This window comes from Microcaecilia unicolor, chromosome 9 (assembly GCF_901765095.1).
Source record: "Microcaecilia unicolor chromosome 9, aMicUni1.1, whole genome shotgun sequence".
Lineage (NCBI taxonomy): Eukaryota > Metazoa > Chordata > Amphibia > Gymnophiona > Siphonopidae > Microcaecilia > Microcaecilia unicolor.
Window position 1 is genome coordinate 157,688,402 of NC_044039.1, and position 18,770 is coordinate 157,707,171.

General features: G+C 47.4%; 1 protein-coding gene across 1 annotated transcript in view; it reads left to right on the top strand.

The window, feature by feature from the left end:
- PRPF39 (pre-mRNA processing factor 39) overlaps positions 1–18,770 on the top strand; it is a 165,018-nt gene that overhangs the window by 30,120 nt on the left and 116,128 nt on the right. Inside the window, exons 3-4 of the mRNA XM_030214447.1 lie at positions 5,456–5,581; positions 6,204–6,322. Coding sequence (XP_030070307.1) covers positions 5,456–5,581; positions 6,204–6,322 — 245 coding nt within the window. The remainder of the gene's footprint in view (positions 1–5,455; positions 5,582–6,203; positions 6,323–18,770) is intronic.

Consider the following 18,770-nt stretch of genomic DNA (forward strand, 5'->3'; position numbering starts at 1 on the left):
GCTGGACCCTTTTGGGAGGGCTGGAGGCTGAACCTGTGAGTGAAGGGATGAAAGAAGAGTCAAATACTAAACCCACAGCACAAGTGGGGGAGGGCAGGCAAGCCAGATGTGGACAGGCAAATTGGTGGGGGGGGGGGGGGGGGAAGAGGCAGGGGAGAGAAGCTGGATGGGGAAAGATAGGGACTCAGAGATGGATGGTGGGCATGGTGAGAGAAGAAATGTCAAATGGATGGAAGATCCTAGTGAGAAAGTTGAGAAGACAGAGGGAAGCAGAAACTAGAGCCTAGGATAAACATTTTGAAGTAAAAAAGAAAAAAATAACCAGACAACAAAAGGTAGAAAAAACAATTTTATTTTCTATCTTGTGATTTGAGTGTGTCAGATTTGAAATATACATCTTGCCTGATGTGGTATTAGATATGGGTAGGGCCTGGGGCAGAAATCCAGGAGGCAACCCAAATCCCACTATCAGGCTCTAGCATGCTTGGGGCTCTCTCTGGCCAGGGGACCAAGGGCAGTTGCCCTAACTGTACTCCTCTAATACCATCCCTGGCATGTGCCATCTTTCTTTTTTGCACAGTATAGGAGGAAATGCATCTCTTTCTTTCTCTGGTGTTGTACTACATGAACAGTCTGGCTTCTTGGGATTTCGGTTTGTGTTTATATTTCTGGTCACCTAATTTGGCTTATTCAGTTTTCCCAATGGATATATTGATATTTTAGGGCATCACTGTAATAGGTTAGGGCCCTAAAATATCATAGATAGAAACTTTGTTTTGGCAGTTAGTTCTGGAATGATAGATTTGATCTATGTTCTGAGTAGCTTGTATTACTTTACACTATGTCTGTTACTGAGATTACACTAGAGACAAATATCCACTGTTTGGGAAGGCCCGGGGGTTCTGTGGATACAGAATGTATTTGGCTTCAATACCATATAAGACAGAGCTTCCCCAATTTTGGGTCAGGACACCAGATAATCACAAAACCCACATTTGGGGTCACAACTTGAGTGGGCTCTCCATAGGTACATAATTATTCTGAATCTCTGGGGGGATGACACAATACTATTATTGGGTTGTGGCCACAAAAGAATTGATAAGCCCTGATATAGGGGAAGCATATGTATGTTGGGGGACCATGGCATGGCTAAATGGGGACCGAAGAATGTGGTCTTTTGGACTTCCCTGCAGCTTCAGAGTGGCCTGCACTGTTACCCTCATTGAAGTTATTGGGAGTGGGGTAGGAATGGAGTATGGGGTGAGGCAGGGCATGGGTGTATCAGGTGGTGGGTTTTTCTCTTTCACAAAGTTGGCAACCCTAGTGCCCATCCATCCAACCTGTTGGCCCACCCAGAAATTGCCTTCTGGCTGTGCCACTGCTATGTAACAAAGCAAAATTTGCAGAATTATTTATTGTGTGCAGCATTTGAAACTTTTTGCCCAGAATTCCCCTAGAAATAATCCTAAACTTATGCCTTGTGTACAGAAGAAACAAATTAGAATCCACCAGCACACGTGAGAAAGCAGCATCAGAATTTGGAAAACAAAGGTGGGGGGACTTTGAAGCATTTGTTTTCTGACACTTATACTGTCATTCATAAGCACCATAGTTGTTTAGATCAGCAAATAAGGGAAAGCAAGTGCCATATATGTTTTTTTATTTATTTATTTATTTATTTATTTGTAATTTTAATGAATTTTACAAGATACACTTGTACAGAAAAGGAGTATTACCATACCATACAAGAAAATATTTTATAAAGAAAATGTATTAAATGATAATTACTGCTAAAGTCCACAATTATAGGCAAGGCACAATTCAAAAATTGGTTAACATAGGAAAAAATGAGTAGAACATGTTCCCACTTATCCTATCACGGAGTAGATAGTAATGGAGGAAGCACAAGAGAGTTTACGGCTGGTTCTTGTCTGGAGTCCAGGAATTTTGCTAACTGTTCACTCTCAAAGAAAACATATTTAATTGATTGAAATTTAACAACACATTTGCAAGGAAAATTAAGCCAGAAAATTCCCCCCTGTGACAATACACGATCACGAAGTTTCAAAAAAGACTGACGTCTTTTCTGAGTTTGTCTAGCAATATCAGGAAATACTTTGACTTTGCAATTCAGAAAGACTTCATGTCTATGTTTAAAGAAAGTTTTCAAGATCCAGTCCCGATCCGGCTGTAGAACAAAGTCTATAATTAATGTAGCAGGTTGTACTCCACATAGTTCATCTTCAATTGTTTGTGATAAATTCAAATTTAGCTCCTCAAATGGGGTTTCCATAGATGGTATTATGCGCTCACTTGGTTTCTTAACATAGGGAGCCAAATAATAAATCCTTGCTACAGGTGGAAACAATTGTTCAGTAATTTTTAATACTTCAGAAATATATCTTTTGAATGTTATTAAAGGAGCCACTGCTGGAACTTTAGGAAAATTTATAAATCTCAATGTTTTCATCCTTTGTAAATTTTCTAAAGTTTCTATTTTCCTCTGTAAGTATACATTTTCTTTTATTAAAGTTATTTGACTCTCTTTAATTTGATTTGTTTCAAGTATAATTGTTTGTTCAAAAGTTTTAGATTGTTCCAACTGTTTTTCCAAGTCTGCTATTTTAGCTTGATTTGATTGAGTAACTTTAACTATTGGAGATAGTTTCTGGGTTAAAGAATCTTCTAAACATTCCAAAGCATCCCAAATTTTTTCTAGGGTTATTTTCTCCGGTTTTTTAGGAAATAATTTCAATGTTACCTCTTCCTGAGCTCCTTTCTCAGAGCCAGTCTTGCTCTCCTGTGATTCAACTCCTGCTCCTTCGGTATTCTCAGCAGTAACCACCAGCACTGCTGCACTCGGCGTTCTGCTAGCAGAGTCTGCCCCTGCTCCCAGATCAAACATCTCCTTATCGGGTCTAGTCAATCCAGGGCTCTGGTCTGCCAGCATTGCCGGCATCGAAGGAGGACTCCGTTTCTCTGGGCTCAGAGTGGTCTCTCCCTCAGGCAGGTAGGTCGGTTCTCCTCTCATCGATCCCTCCTGCAGCAAGGGTTGTTGCCCAGTCAATTCTACTCTGGGAACAGTGAAACGGTCCATCGGTCCCAATTCCTGTCTTGCAGAGGGAGCAGGGTAAGCCCTCTGTTTGCCCCGTCTCTTGGGCATGGAAATATATTTTTTAAGGAAACAAAAAACAGCAAGAGGGAGTTGAGGTGCCATATATGTATATACAGCAGGAAATACAAAGTTACTTGAACCATACATTGCAGTTGACAGAGAAATGGACAGAGGTAAACCCATAAACCTAAAGATGAGAGATGTATAATTGCAGGACAAGACAGTGGACTGTGGGTGCCATGGTTCATGGTAAGCAGGAAAAAAGATGGCAAAACAAATATAAATTCTGTAAAAATAACACTAGAAACATGAAGTTGCTGCGCTGATATCTGGAGGCCTGTATAGAGAAGGCACCAGTAAGATGGCTTGTCTCAGGTAAATCATTAGGCATCTTGTGTACTACGTTAATAAATCAAATAATTGGGATTGTGACCCTAGAAAGGGGTTCTCAACCCAGTTTCAGGTCATGCTTAGCTAGTCAAGTTTTCAGGATACCCACAATGACTATGGTTGAGAGAGATTTGCTTAGAACGGAGGTAGTGCATGCAAATTTGTCATGCTTATTCATTGTGGATATCCTGAAACCTGACTGGTTGAGAAACCCTGCCCTAAAAGAAATGTGAAGGAAGTGTGATCACCTGGTGCATTCCCTTGCAATTACTTATAACACAAGAAAACCAGACATACTGGTAAAAGAAACATAGGAATGGCCTTGTTTGTTAGAGAGCATGCCAATTGATCCTATATAATAATTTGGAACTCTGCACTTCCGTCTGGCTGCCTGGGTTCGTAACAGTCCCTATTGGTCCGCCCTGGGGATGATGTCCTCCCTTTTGAGTTGCAGGACGCCCCCCTCCCCTTCACGTTGCAGGACATCCCCCTCCTTCCACTCCCCTCCGAGGTCAACGCCCCTCCTCCTCTCCCCCCCCCTCCCTTGAAGTGCAAGCAGGACCTGTCCTCCGGCAGCCCCTCACCTTCCTGCATGCCGGCTTTAATTTAAAAATTGTTACCTCGGGTCTGGCGTCAGCATTGAAGGTGAGCGGCGATTCACACTGCCTTCCCATCTGTCTGAACTCTGCCTCTGGTCCCGCCCTTCCGGAAACAGGAAATGAGGGCGGGACCAGAGGCAGAGCTCAGACAGATGGGAAGGCAGTGTGAATCGCCACTCACCTTCAATGCTGACGCTGGACCCAAAGGTAACAATTTTTAAATTAGAGCCTGCACGCAGGAAGGTGAGGGGCTGCCGGAGGACAGGTCCTGCTTGCACTTCGAGGAAGGGAGGTGCGGGGGCGTGGAACTCGGAGGAGAGAGAGGCCGTGGAATGTGGAGGGAGGGAGGGGGCATCCTGCAACTGGAAGGGGGGCCTCCAACTCGAGGGGGAAGGGGCCGTGGAATTCGAAGGGCAGGGGAGGGGGGTCCTGCAACTTGAAGGGGAGGGGTGCCTGGAACTCGGAGGAGAGGGAGGGAGGGGGCCTGGAACTCGGACGACAGAGAGGGACAGAGGGAGGGAGGGGAGGGCCATGGAACTTGGACGACAGGGCGAGAGAGAGGGAGGTAGGGAGGGGGGCGTGGAACCTTGCTAGTGCCCGTTTCATTCCTCTATGAAACGGGCCTCTATACACTGGAGAGAGAGAGAAGATCTCACAAGTACCAAGAAATGCAATCAGCGACCAAGAAATGGGGACAGCAGAAATGTGACGAAATATTCCAACTAGATTGATTTTAAATAACTTTTTCAAGTGTGCTAGATATGTTGCCTATGCTGTAAACCGTGGATCCAAAAAAAAACCTCTCTCAGATGGTGTTTCCTAAACAAGGTCTTTATTTTTATCCACTGTTTGTTTGTGTTGGCTTTCGTTCCTCCTGTGGAGCGATCACCCTCTGTTGGTGTTGACTATGCTGTAAACTTCATGTTGGCACAATGCAAGTACTACGGCAAGCACTAGCAGTATATTTGAGAAACTTAAAAGCATGAAGTTCGTTACTGTCATGTTATGCACAAAACCCATTTGTAAACCTGGTTGTCCATCCCTTCCCACCTGCCAAGCAACTTGTAACTCAGTAACTAGGTACAGGGGCACTGTTGCCTTAATTTGTTTCTCTTTATTTTGCATCCAGATAGAATCCTTGTGTGTACAGCAATTCTTGCCCATGTCATTTTTAAAATGCATTTTATTTACTTTTGGTCTTATTTGAAACGAGTTACACACAAGGTAGAATGCGTTCTGTTCAAGAAAAAATTTTTTTTTCCATATATGTTTCTTTGAGTAAAAAGGTTTATAATAAAATTTGCGTGTATATGTGTATGTTTGTGGATTACTTTTTTTCTTTTCTTTGCAGAATCACATTAGGGCAGCCAGGAAAGCTTTTGACAGATTCTTCTCACACTACCCATATTGTTATGGTTACTGGAAAAAGTATGCAGACTTTGAAAAGCGACATCATAATATAAAACAGTCAGAAGAGGTAAGCAGTGCGCAAATATTTCCCATAAGGCAAAATGATGAAATGGATCTATTAGTCATCTTGATTCTACAGATCAGGAATCTTGCTCATTTGTCACTTTGGTCACAGTTGTATATTTGTTTGCTTTATTGGCAGGGACATAAACCAACTACAGTTAGTTTGTGAGGCTTTGCAGTGCGAGTTTCTACATGGTACTGCATTTTAAAGTAGGGCAGGTTTTTTTTAAAGTTTTTTTTTGTTTGTTTGTTTTTTTTTTCTCCATTTTCAAAAATTCATTTGGTTTGCTAGTCACATCTTATTGCATTTTTGGTCAGACGCTGTCATTGAGGTTCTAATGGGTCTGTGCCTTATGGTCTGTACCCCCAAAGCCTGTCCTCACATCCAGGTCAGAATGCAGGAACCGTGCTGCGCATTGAAGATCAAGACTCTGCACGTGGAGATCAGAGCATAGCCATGCTCTATCCATCCTCCACTCAGAAATGGTAATGGCAGATTATTTGAACAAAATTCCAGTATTTGGCTTTTCTAAGGTTGAGCAGATAGTATACAGTGTTGTATCTCATTTGTAGAATAGTTATAAATACCACTATGGAGTGTTCGTGTTTTTTTTTCCTCCCCTTAGGTTTATTGGAGAGGCCTCCAGGCAATACCCCTTAGTATTGATCTTTGGATACATTATATAAACTTTCTAAAAGAGACATTGGACTCTAATAATCCTGAAGCTATCAATGTTATAAGAAGGTAAGTTGATCAGATGTTAATGATAGTTACATGTAAGTGGGATTATAGGGATATTTTTGCAATGAAGACTGTACTTTGAAGCATCTAAGTGCCTGAGATAAATAGGTTTGTATAATTAGCTAATTCAGGAATGGGAAAATTATTTAGAAAAGTTTAAGTGCAAGACAAAACTTTCTGAGCAGGAAAAGATTTTTCTTACAAGTTTATTTTGCTCTCTCTTTTGTCTTTTGCACAAGTTGCTTTTTTTGTAACCTTTTGTATTTCTGTGTTCTTCCTTCGCCAACTTTTTTTCTGTCCATGCATCAGTTCCATAGCGTCCCACAGATCAATCCAGAGACGAGTGGGTTATGTCCCCTACCAGCAGGTGGAGATAGAGAGAACCTCAGAGTAGAGAGTTGCACGGGGACAGAAATCTTACCCATCCCCGCCCGTCCCTGCTAGAATCTCACCCATCCCCACCCGTCCCCACTGGAATCTTACCCATCCCCACCCATCCCCGCAAGAATTTAATGGCACATAAAAGAAAATTCTGGTCAGCTCCCTCAGTCTCTCTCTGAATTTGAGCCACATCACTAGGCAAGGAAGGAATAGAAGCTGAAACTTGGAACACTCTGGTGTGCACATATAAGATTTGTCTCTGATTTCTGGCACTGTGTACTGAGAGGTCACCACATGCATGCGCCAGTAGATCAGGTGTCAGACCTGAGGTCTGCACATCAGCCCGGGAGCAAAGAGGATTAATTGTAACATAGTAAGTGACAGCAAATAAAGACTTGAACGGTCCATCCAGTCTGCCCAATAGTCACACTCATTATCAATTCATCATTAAATCAACGAGTGTGATATTATATACTTTCTTTCGTGTTTCTGGCACATATAGACCATAGAAGTCTATCTGGCCCTATACTTATGTTCCAACTGCTGGAGTTCTCGTTGAAGCCCACTCCAGTCTATTTGTCTTCTCATTTGTGGGACACAGATCATAAAAATCTATCCAGAATGTTCCAGCCACTGAAGTTGCTGTTTAAGCCCTTTCTAGCCCATCCTAAACCAGACTGCCATATATTAGACACAGACCATACAAGTCTGCCCGGTATCGGCCCTAGTTAATCACAGCCAGAGTCGCCATCTAAGCGTCACTTGACACATCCACACACATGCAGCCATTTAAGGTTAGGATTTTTATAACTTCCATTTTCTAATTAGAGATCCTATGTGTTCATCCCAAGTCTTTTTGAATTCCGTCATCATTTGTGACTCTACCACCTCCTTAATGAAAGACTTTTCACATTTGTGCTGTTAAAGCAAGGAAGAAGAGGAGGAGGAGGAGACAGCACTCAAAGAACTTGGTATTCGGTAGATGAGAGGCTGATGCAGTGCAGCTTACACTTCCACAGGAACCCCGCAGAACTGCTTCCATCCCCACAGGAACCCTGCAGGACCTGCTTCCGTCCCCGCGGGAACCCTGCAGAACTTTTTCCGTCCCCACGGGAACCACGCAGAACTGCTTCCGTTCCTCTGGGAATCCCGCGGGTTCCGCGGGATTCCCGCAAACCCCGTTCCTGTGCAGCTCTTTACCTCAGAGTCTTGGTATATGTAGCCATGTGCAGCCAGCTTACTCTCAGTATTCTCTCTATCTCAGCAGGTGGATGGACGTATCCTGTGCAGCTCTCTGGATGAGATTGCTCCTAGCCTGTTCCCTCAGGATTAGTTGAGCTACGGGGTCGTGGCCATGTTGGAGACAGCACATCAGCCCGTAAGGGGTACACCTGGTGGTGCCAGGTCCCTCCCCTACCCCTTTCCTGTTGCCAGACTTGGCTCCTTGACACTCAGCTTCTGATTCTCTCTGCAACTCCTGCCTTAAAAAAAAAATGGAGAGAGAAGATTAGCACGAAGAGGGAAGAAAATAAAACAGGGCATAAGGTGATAATTCCTTTCCAGCCCTTACACCACAGAGGTTGGTAAATTCTTTCCTTTGGGGCTCTGTTTTCTACTTCCCTATGGAGGTGAGTGTCATTTTCTTCTTTGCTACTGTTGGAGCGGTTTGTTAGTTTTGTGAGGGAAAATTGGCTTTGCGTGGTTCTCAGCACGGGTGTGTTTTAGTTTCGGTTGAGCGCTGGCAGGGAGCATTTTTTTACAGCTCTGTTCGTCTGCCACACCGAACTGTAGTTTTGGCGCGATTTCGCCGTTGCAGGTGCCATTTTATGCTGGGGATTACTGTTTAGTATGTGCAGTTCGACGACTCTCGGTTTCACGGGGTTTTTTTTTAAAGATTGCGTTTACGGTCCTAGTGGAGAGCACGGGTTCGGGGCGGTGGGAGCCTTACTGACCCGACCTTTCTTGGAGGGGAACTTTGAGCCGCGGTGTGATACTTGCGGGTGAGATTTTCGAGGGCTGATCCTCGTTTCCCTTTCGGGATGCCTTGAGGCGCTAGTGCATTACATGGAGCCTTTGGTAATTCTTGCACCTTTGTGTAACCGCAAGGGAACGTTTTCGTGGTTCTTTTTTGCGGTCGGGAGGAGAATTGGCTGTCTGGATTGGCCTGCTCCAGGCTCGTTGGTAGTGGGCAGATTACCGTCCCTTTTTATAGGGTGGTATAGGGCACTTTTTCGCTGCCTTCGGATGCGTGTTTTTTTTTTTGGAGGGGGCGAGTTCTTACTTAGCTTTACAATCTGGCTAGCTTGTTAGCGTTGCTAGCATGTTTGGCTACTTGGTGCGTAATTAGTGCCTTTCTGGGACAGCACATGGTCCTTCTAGCCCAGGCTACTGTTTTTTGCAGGCCTGGTGGGCAATTAACTCTGTTCCCACGGGGCGAGAACAGAGCTTTTGTTAGCTGCAGCTAGCCTCTGCTCTCTGAGTTCTCCTGCGGGCTATGGGGTTCATGACTGTCATGAGCACATTTGTTTTTCAGCTCTCTCTTCTTGTCCTGCTTATTAGTTTGGTATCCTTTTAGGGATGTTCCTGGAAGCCTGTTTCGTCTCCGTGGTGTGGGGTTGTTCAGACCACGGACTTTGTGGTCTGTGCTATTTTTTTCAGGCTTTTCACTTTGTGTTGTCACTCCAGCCAGTTTTTGTCACTATCTGGTAGTGGTTGGCATTGGTAGGCATCAGACCATGGATGTGGCTTCCAAATCATTTGGCTTCTTGCCTTTTGGAGTAATCTGGGCTCTGGCCCAGATTTAGGGCAGTCGGGGAGCTTGCCAGCAAATGATTGTTTTTCCGTTTGGCATTGTCTTAGGTGGGGGAACAGGAAATCCACTTTCCGGATTTTCTCACCCTTTGACAAACCCTGGCTGCTGGTAAATGAGCTTGCTTAGGCTTCAGATCTACCTATGCCTGCTGCATACTGGACCCGGTGTGGTTTCAGGAGCGGTGACTAGGATGCTCTGTGTTTTAGTTTTTCTATCGTACAGTTACAGCCTGAGCTTCTCTACAGATTTTTCTTGGAGTTTTGCAAGCTCTAACACGGTCACTCAGTTATTGCCTCCTTGCCTGTGTTTCTTCTTTTAGGCGCAGTTGCATCTGTCTCCAGTTGCATTTGGGGAATGTGAAGTTGTTCCTTTGTTGGTAGTTGCATCCAGGGACCCTTCCTTCCAGTTGGGGATGGACATCATAAGAGGCTCGGGTGTTCACGGTTCTACTTTTCTCATGAGTGTTACTGTCATTCTTTCTTAGTCCCGGGGCTTCTTGCGGCAAGGGAACTTAGCGATTGATGAACATGTCATTCAGCCTTTCCATGTTGCCGAGGACATGATTATAAGGTCGTGATGGTAGTGGCAGCTTGCCTTCGTTGGGTGGCAGGTTTGTCCACTTCTCGGGGCTGGCTGACTTGCGGCTCTCTAGATCAAGAGACTCTACAGTCTTTCGGATTTCTTTCCTGCCAGGTCCAGGACATGAGAATAAGGTCAGTTATGAGAGATAGGTACTCTTTCTTGGACATCCCTCCTTGGGCCTTAGCACGTATCAGATTACTTCAGGGCTTCATTCGCTGCTTTGGTTCCCATCTCTGTGGTTACCTTCAAGGCACCTTGGTCTCCATGGGTGAGCTGAGTTTTCAGTTCTCTCTCACTGGAGTTTGTATCTGTAGCTTGATGCTGCTGGGGGGTGCCGTAGCTGGTGGTCACAGATTCGGATCCCTGGGGAGGTTCTCGTTCTCTCGATCCCGTGGATACCTCTGTTTGTTCTGGGTTGAGTGCCCTCAGGGGTGCTTTTATTACCAGGCTGTGGCTTCAGCTTAGTTCAGTGTGTGCTTTCGGGAAGGTGCCTTTTAAGGACTAGTTTGCCTCAGTTCTTCCTTTCTTCCCTGACTTTCGGACGAGAGTTTTTGCCTGGCACAGGCGGATTTTGCTTTTCCTTGTTGCAGGCGTCTCTATCTGGGCACGTTGGCAATCATACATTTCTCTTTTAGGGAAGCTCTGCTTTCCTGATTAGTGCATCTTTTGCGGAGCATCTGGATTATCGCCTGTTGGCGTTGGGCCTTTCTCTACTTTTCTGCGGAGAAGTGGATCAGAACTAAGTCTGGTGTTTGACTCTCCTTTGGCTGTTTTTCCTCAGTTTGAGATTAGTGGCCAGCTTCCGCTTGATCCTGGTCTGCTGACAGTTGTGTGTTCCTCGCTACCGTATGGCTGCATTTTGGTCCTTATGGTCTCAGAGTTACAACTCCGTGATGTTTACTTCCCTATTGGAGGAGGTTCTTTCTCTACGTTGACTATCTAAGTACATAAGTACCTCAGTCTAGGTTCCCTAGGAAGGCGGTCTGTGTGGCTCAGTGACCATCTGAGGACCGACAGTCTCCGGAGGCATGGGGTCTCCTCTTGTAGTTTTAGTCCCTCGGGGACAGGGGAGTGCAGCACCAGGACTCCATTTCCACAAGTTGGGCTCTTTTCCTTAGGGCCTTCGGGCCGCACCTTCTTCTTTGGGAATATATATGGTGACTATTCCTCAGGATATATGCATTGCTGGTTGAGCATGGATCCGTTGCGTGTTGAGTTCAGCTCCTTCATCATAGGTTGAGCACAGCTCCATTGCCGCATGTTGAGCGCCGCTCCATTGCCGCAGGTTGAGCAATGTTGAGCACAGATCCAGCTCTGCATTTGAGCGCAGTTCCATTGCTGTATGTTGTGCGCAGCTCTGTCGCTCTATATTGAGCGCAGCTCTTTCGCTCTATATTGAGCGCAGCTCTTTCGCTCTATATTGAGCGCAGCTCTTTCGCTCTATATTGAGCGCAGCTCTTTCGCTCTATATTGAGCGCAGCTCCCTTGCTGTATGTTGTGCGCAGCTCTTGCGCTGTGTATTGAGCACAGCTCCATCTTGGTAGGTTGACCATGTGTTCATCGCCATATGTTCAGCATGGCTTCTTCGCTATATATTGAGCACGGCTCCATCGGTGTAGGTTTAGCGCGACTCCATCACTGTTGTTGAGCGCGGGGTCTTCGCTGTATGTGGAGCGCGGCTTCATCACAGCTTGTTGGGCGTGGCTCCTTCGCGGGGGATTGAGCGCAGTTCCTCCGCTTTATTGGAGCACAGTTCCATCGCTGCATGTTGAGTTCAGGGCCTTTGCTGTGGTTTGGACACAGTGTTTTCATTGCATGTTAAGCACGGCTCCATCTTTGGAGGTTGAGCGCACCTCCTTCGCTGTATGTTGTACGCTGTTCCATCGCTGCATCATGGGCACAGCTTCTTTATTCCATGCAGTTCCGTCGTTCCATGATGGGCATGGTTCCTCACTGCATGCGGGACACGGTTCCATGTTCGCTTAGCTACGTCGTTGTGTGTGCAGCTTGGGCATGTATACATATATATATATATATATATATATATATATATATATATATTCTTCCGGTGTTGGGGGGCTTTCTTCCCCTTATTGCCGAATTTCACCTTTCCTCAGGCTTTTTATGTTCGAGTTTTCCTGTTTTAGGAGTTTTGTTCCATTCACAGGACTAATGTTTGTTCTGACCTCCGTCTTGGGGGTTGGGGGCGAGTATGGTCTCGGTCCTTTGGCTAGTTGGAGATCCCTCCCTACTCTGGGGACTGCTTTTGTAAATCCCACTCGTCTCTGGATTAATCTGTGGAATGCTATGGTAGAAAAACTTAGTTATTACCTGATAATTTTCTTTCCATTAGTCCCAACAGATCAATCCAGAGGCCCGTCATTTACTGTTGTTTGGTTACATATTTCCCTTGTTATCAGGGGGTATGGCTCTCGAGGTTCTGTTTTTTCTTTTTCTCAGGGAACACTGGGAACTTACAGGAAGCTACAGAGGATGGAGTACTTTCCTGATTGCAATTCCCACTTAGGTGGTTTCCCTCCCGCTGGAGCGGTAGAGGAAGTGCCTGCAAGGGTTCTCTGGAGGCAGGAGTGGGATTTAATATTGGTTGCTCTTCTTCAGCTGCTTTGGTATCGACAATACTGAGAGTAAGCTGGCTGCACATGGCTACATATACCAAGACTCTGAGGTTCTCTATCTCCACCTGCTGGTAGGGGGACATAACCCACTTGCTTCTGGATTGATCTGTTGGGACTAATGGAAAGAAAATTATCAGGTAATAATTAATTTTTCCTTCTCTTTCCTGCCAGTTGGCCTTACACCAAGAAGTTGCCTTAGGACTGTGTGACCAGGAGGGCAGATCTTCCTCTTAGTCAGATGTTAGACATGAGCAAAACCTTAGGTGTCTGTTATTTCAACCCAAAGTTCAGTCCCCCCTGAATGGCTCAGATCTAGGGTTCTCTGTTTTACTCTGGTCATCTTAGTCATAGTGATTTAGTTCTGATATTCTCACTGCACAACTGGACTTGCATTCACAACAGTCTCCCATCTTTAGTCCTGGGGGGGGGGGGGGCGAATTCTGTCTGAATGCTGGTTTTCTTATAATAATTGGAAATACAAATGTATAGAAGCAAAGGGTTGAAAGCTGAGATGACTCACCTCGTTAGATCACGATTAGGTGACCTCTTTTTGCTTAAGTAGGGTTTCTGGTAGAGAATGACGCGGGGACGGGGACAGATCCTACAGGGACAGAGCCCACGGGAACAGGGCGGGGATGGGGACAGAGCCCACATGGACGGGGACAAACTTTGCCCTTATGTCATTTTCTACTTTGAAGCCTGTTAGTGAACTGGACTGTTGTTTATGTTTGAGTGATGCAGACAACGATATTTGGATTTTTTGGAAAAACAAGCAAACATACTGGCCACAACTAGCAAAGTTTGCATGGGGGATGCTGTACATTCTGCTACCAGCACATCTTCTAAGAAGACATCTTCTATTGAAAGAGGGGTTGTGGGAGACAGGAGAGCTTCATAGGGCGTATTTCTTCTCTCTAGGGCAGTGATGGGCAACCTTTTGAGCTTGATGTGTCAAAATTCGCCAAAAAACCGAGCATAACTCGGGTGGTGTGTCACTTTGAGAAAAATCACTGCTACTAGGACCGCCCCCGGGCCCCCCCCTACCCGAGATCGCTGCCCCCTACCCGAGATCGCTGCCCACCCAAGGTCGCTGGGCCCCCCCCCTCCACCTGCTACCGGGCCCAGAACTAACCTTAAAGCCTCCTTTCACGTCGCAGCAAGCAGCAGCAGGGCAGACCTCTCCTCCTTCCTTCTGTGCTCCGCCCTCGCGGACGTTACATCAGGTGAGGGCGGGACACGGAAGGAAGGAGTGGCCTGCCCTGCTGCTGCTTGCTGCGACGTGAAAGGAGGCTTTAAGGTTAGTTTCCGGGAGGGCGGACCCAGTGCATTTTTTGTAGAAAAAAAGGTGCCGGTACTCATTATGGGTGGGGTCACCACATATGGCTCCACCCCTATGATAGCCACACCCACATTAGCCACACCCCTTATATCAGCCATGGCGCATATAAACAGACATCATTGAAAATATACTAGTATAGGAGAAAAACAATAACTTGTGATTTTTTTTCATTATAAATCATTTCTGTAAGATGTTACAGCTCCAGTATACCCAGTGCAAAATAAGACAACAGATGTAAATTCTGAAATTGGACAAATTCCAAACACTAAAATGAAAATAAAATAATTTTTTTCTACCTTTGTTGTCTGGTGACTGTTTTCTATCCATACTGGTCCAAGTGTCTGATTCTGCTGCTCTCTATCTGTTCTCTTAACTCAGTTTCCAGGGCTTTCTTTCCATTTATTTCTTTACTTTCCTCCTTTCTTTTTCCATGTCCAGCATTTCTCCTCTCTCCCCGCCAACCCCTCCATCCATCCATGTCCAGCAATTCTCCTCTATCTCCTGCTCTCCTCTCCATCCATTTCCAGCATTTCTCCTTCCTCTCCTGCCATCCCATCCATGTGCATCTCCTTCCTATCTTCCCTCCCCTCCATCCATGTCCAGCATGTCTCCTCTCCCCTCCCCTCCCATGTCCAGTGATTCTCCTCTCTTCCCTGCCCTCCTCTCCTATCCAAGTCCAGCAATTCTCTCTTCCCTGCCTTCCCCTTCCATCCATGTCCAGCAATTCTCCCTTCTCCTCTCTCCCCTGCCCTACTATCCCATCCCCTCCATGTCCAGCGATTCTCTTTTGCCCCCTATCCTCCCCCTCCCTTCAATGTCCAGTGACTCGCCCCAGCCTCCACCTGCCCCTGAGATCATTCAAACCCCAGCCCCACTTGCCCAGCCCCCCAGCCCCACTTGCCCATACACACATACCCCCAGCCCTACTTGCCCACACACACACCACCAGCCCCACTTGCCCACACACACACACACCCCAGCCCCACTTGCCCACACACACCCCCAGCTCCACTTGCCCCCACACACACACCCCCAGCCCCACTTGCCTACACACACACACCCTCAGCCCTACTTGCCCACACACACCCCCAGCCCCACTTGCCCACACACACACACACCCAGCCCTACTTGCCCACACAACCCCCCCCAGCCCCACTTGTCCACACACCCCCCAGCCCCACTTGCTCACCCTCCCCTGCTCGCTCCCTGCTGTTTGCACCGATCCCTGCCTCATAAAACTTATTTTTTCGCGAACCGGCAGACTGAAGAAATAAAACAAACAGCTGACAGGCTTGCCTCCTTCGATCGCGTCGGCCGCTTCCTTTCCCTGCATTCTCAGCGTGTCCCGCCCTCGAGGAAAGGAAATGACATCAGAGGAGGGCGGGTCGCGCTCAGAATGCAGGGAAAGGAAGCGGCCGACGCGATCGAAGGAGGCAAGCTTGTCAGCTGTTTGTTTTATTTCTTCAGTCTGCCGGTTCGCGAAAAAATAAGTTTTACGAGGCAGGGATCGGTGCAAACAGCAGGGAGCGAGCAGGGGAGCACTGGGCGGACCATACTGTGGCGGCGCCGCGTGTCATCGAAAATGACTACGCGTGTCAGTGCTGACACGCGTGTCATAGGTTCGCCATCAGGGCTCTAGGGCATACAGAACGGGTTGTATTTTGTACCACTGGACATTTTAACAGGGTGGATTAGGATTCATTGGGGTAGTAGAAATCAGCTATTGTTGGGGTTGGAAGGGTAGAGGGTGGTGGTGAGGAGGGTTATTATAGCTGCTCACTGTTATTATTGTTTTCCATTTGTAATTTATATACAATAGTTGCACAGCATATTCCTTTTTATACTTTAATAAAAAGATTTAAATATAAAATCATAATTGCTTGAGGCTTCTGCAGATGAGGACAGAGCCCATGGGGACGGGGCCTTCAGAGGCGGGGATGGGGACATACTTTGTCCCCGTGTCATTCTCTAGTTTCTGGTCACATGCAGGGGTGTAACTATGTTAGTATATTCACCTTCTGAAGACATTTGAGTTACTTAACATCCTATATAATAATTCTCACCTCCAACGTTCTAATGTGCCTGGTACCGTGGCTCCCTCGGAGGTGGTCTGCTAGGCAGTTTAGAATGCACTGACGTCAGTGATGTCACTGACAGCTGATTCCAAGGCAAGGGAGCGTCCCTACTCCTCCCCCTGCCTGGGAAACAGCTGTCAGTGCCCCCCCCCCTCGGCGCAACACCCAAGCCCCTGCCCTGCAAAACTGCGAACTAGGCAGGGGGAGGAGTAGGGAAACACACGGAGCGTGTTTCCCTACTTCTCCCCCTGCCTACCAATCAGCTCTCAGTGCCCCCCCCCCTCTGCGCAACACCCAAGCCCCTACCCCCCCCCCCCCCCGACGCATCACCCAAGACCCTCCCCCTGGCGATCACCAAAGCCCCTACCCCCCCCCCCCCCTTGGGCACATCAACTCCCTTGCCACCCGTGGCCGCCAATATTAACGCTGTCCGGCCGCTGCTGCTTCTGCAGCCACCCATCTGGTCTCAGGACCCCCCCCCCCCCTTCCTCTTCCCTGCCCCCCCCCCCCCCCGCAGCCATCCATGTCCAGCGACCCTCCTCTCCCCCTGCAGCCACCCATGTCCAGCGACCCTCCCCTCCCCCCCTCGGCGCATCACCCAAGCCCCTACCCCCCCTCGGGCACATCAACCCCCTCGCCACCCGCAGCCGCCAATACTAACGCTGTCCGGCCGCTGCTGCGTCTCCTGTTGAGCAGCAGCGGCCGGCACAAAAAGGAAAAAGCCAAAAAATTTTAAACCTGAAACACGGCTCCATAGACAGTCATCTGGCATTGGCTGTCGTCACTGCAGCCGCTCCTGTCCCCTCCACGTCACTGCCCCTGCAGGAAGACCCCGGAGGAGCGCAGCGACGTCAGAGGGGAGAGGAGGAGTGGTTGCAGAGATGACAGCCAATGCCAGATGGCTGTCTACGGAGCCGTGTTTCAGGTTTAAAATCTTTTTTTGGCTTTTTTCTTTTTGTGCCGGCCGCTGCTGCTCAACAGGAGACGCAGCAGAGGCCAGACAGCGTTAGTATTGGCGGCTGCGGGTGGCGAGGGGGTTGATGTGCCCGAGGGGGGGTAGGGGCTTGGGTGATGCACCGAGGGGGGAGGGGAGGGTTGCTGGAAATGGGTGGCTGGAGGGGGCGGGGGAGGGGAGGGTCACTGGACATGGGTGGCTGCGGGGGGGGCAGGGAAGAGGGAGGTGGGGAGGGGGTCCTGAGATCAGATGGGTGGCTGCAGGGGAGACAGAAGGGACGCTGCAAGGGGGCAGGGGGAGAGGAGGGTCACTGGACATGGGTGGCTGCAGGGGGGGCAGGGGTGAGAGGTGGGTCGCTGGACTTGGGTGGCTACAGGGGGGGCAAGGGGAAAGGCGAGGAGGGTCGTTGGACATGGGTGGCTGCAGGGGGAGAGGAGGGTCGCTGGACATGGGCGGCTGCAGAGGGAGCAGGGGAGAGAGGAGGGCCGCTGCACATGCGTGGCTGCAGGGGCAGAGGAGGGTTGGTGGGGAGGGGGTCCTGAGACCAGATGGGTGGCTGCAGGGGGGGCAGGGGAGACAGGAAGGACACTGCGGAGGAGGGGGATTACCTTGCTAGCTCCCTTTCATTGCCTACTGAAACGGGCCTTTTATACTAGTAGAACAATAAATTAACCTCCACCTTGAAGATGCTAACCTAACAAATGTATGTGAATGCAAAGACTTTCTTCAACTATGGGAACTCCAATGGCCAAACACAAACCCCACCCACATGAAAGGACACACACTAGACTTAATTGTATACAAAATCTCACATGAATTAAATATCACAATAAAAGATACAAAATGGACAAACATACCATGATGTGACCACTACAAAGCAAACCTCTCTCTTCACTGGCGAACAAAACATTTAAACAAGAACAAACAACGTACACCACGAGAGGCAGAATAGACCCACTAACGTTCTGGCAACAAATCAATGACAACGAATGGACAACACAATCAGACTCAACCCAATTTCTCCATGACTGAGACAACAGATGCAGAATCATATTAGACAAAATAGCACCACTCCAAACCAGAACCTCACATAGAAAAAACTCAATACCATGGTTTACTGGAGAACTAAAAGAATTAAAGACACAAGTCAGAAGACTCGAATGTGCATGGAACAAGAAAAAAGACAACTCTTCACTCAACGCCTGGAAACAACTACAGAGGAAATACAAATACACTATTAGACAGACCAAAAGATCACATTATAAAACTAAAATCGGTCCAGGCTACAAGGATACACATAAACTCTTCCAACTCGTAAACAATCTACTAAATACCACGCCAGTCACCTCTAATAAATACCCCATCAGCGAACAACCTGGCCAATTACTTCAAAGAGAAAATCATAAAGCTACGGACCACTGTACCCAGCAACTCAATTGATTACACAAACCTCCTTGAATGCCTAGACCCAATACATGGAGAATACACAGCAGACTGATTATGGACCGACTTTGACGCGCTATGAATCGAAAATATCTCCCAATTACTCAAAAGACACGCCAAATTGCACTGCAGATTAGACATTTGTCCTAGTAATCTGATAGGAAATGCCCCCCAACAATTTATAACAGACCTCACGAGACACTTGAACTACATGCTACAAAATGGTCT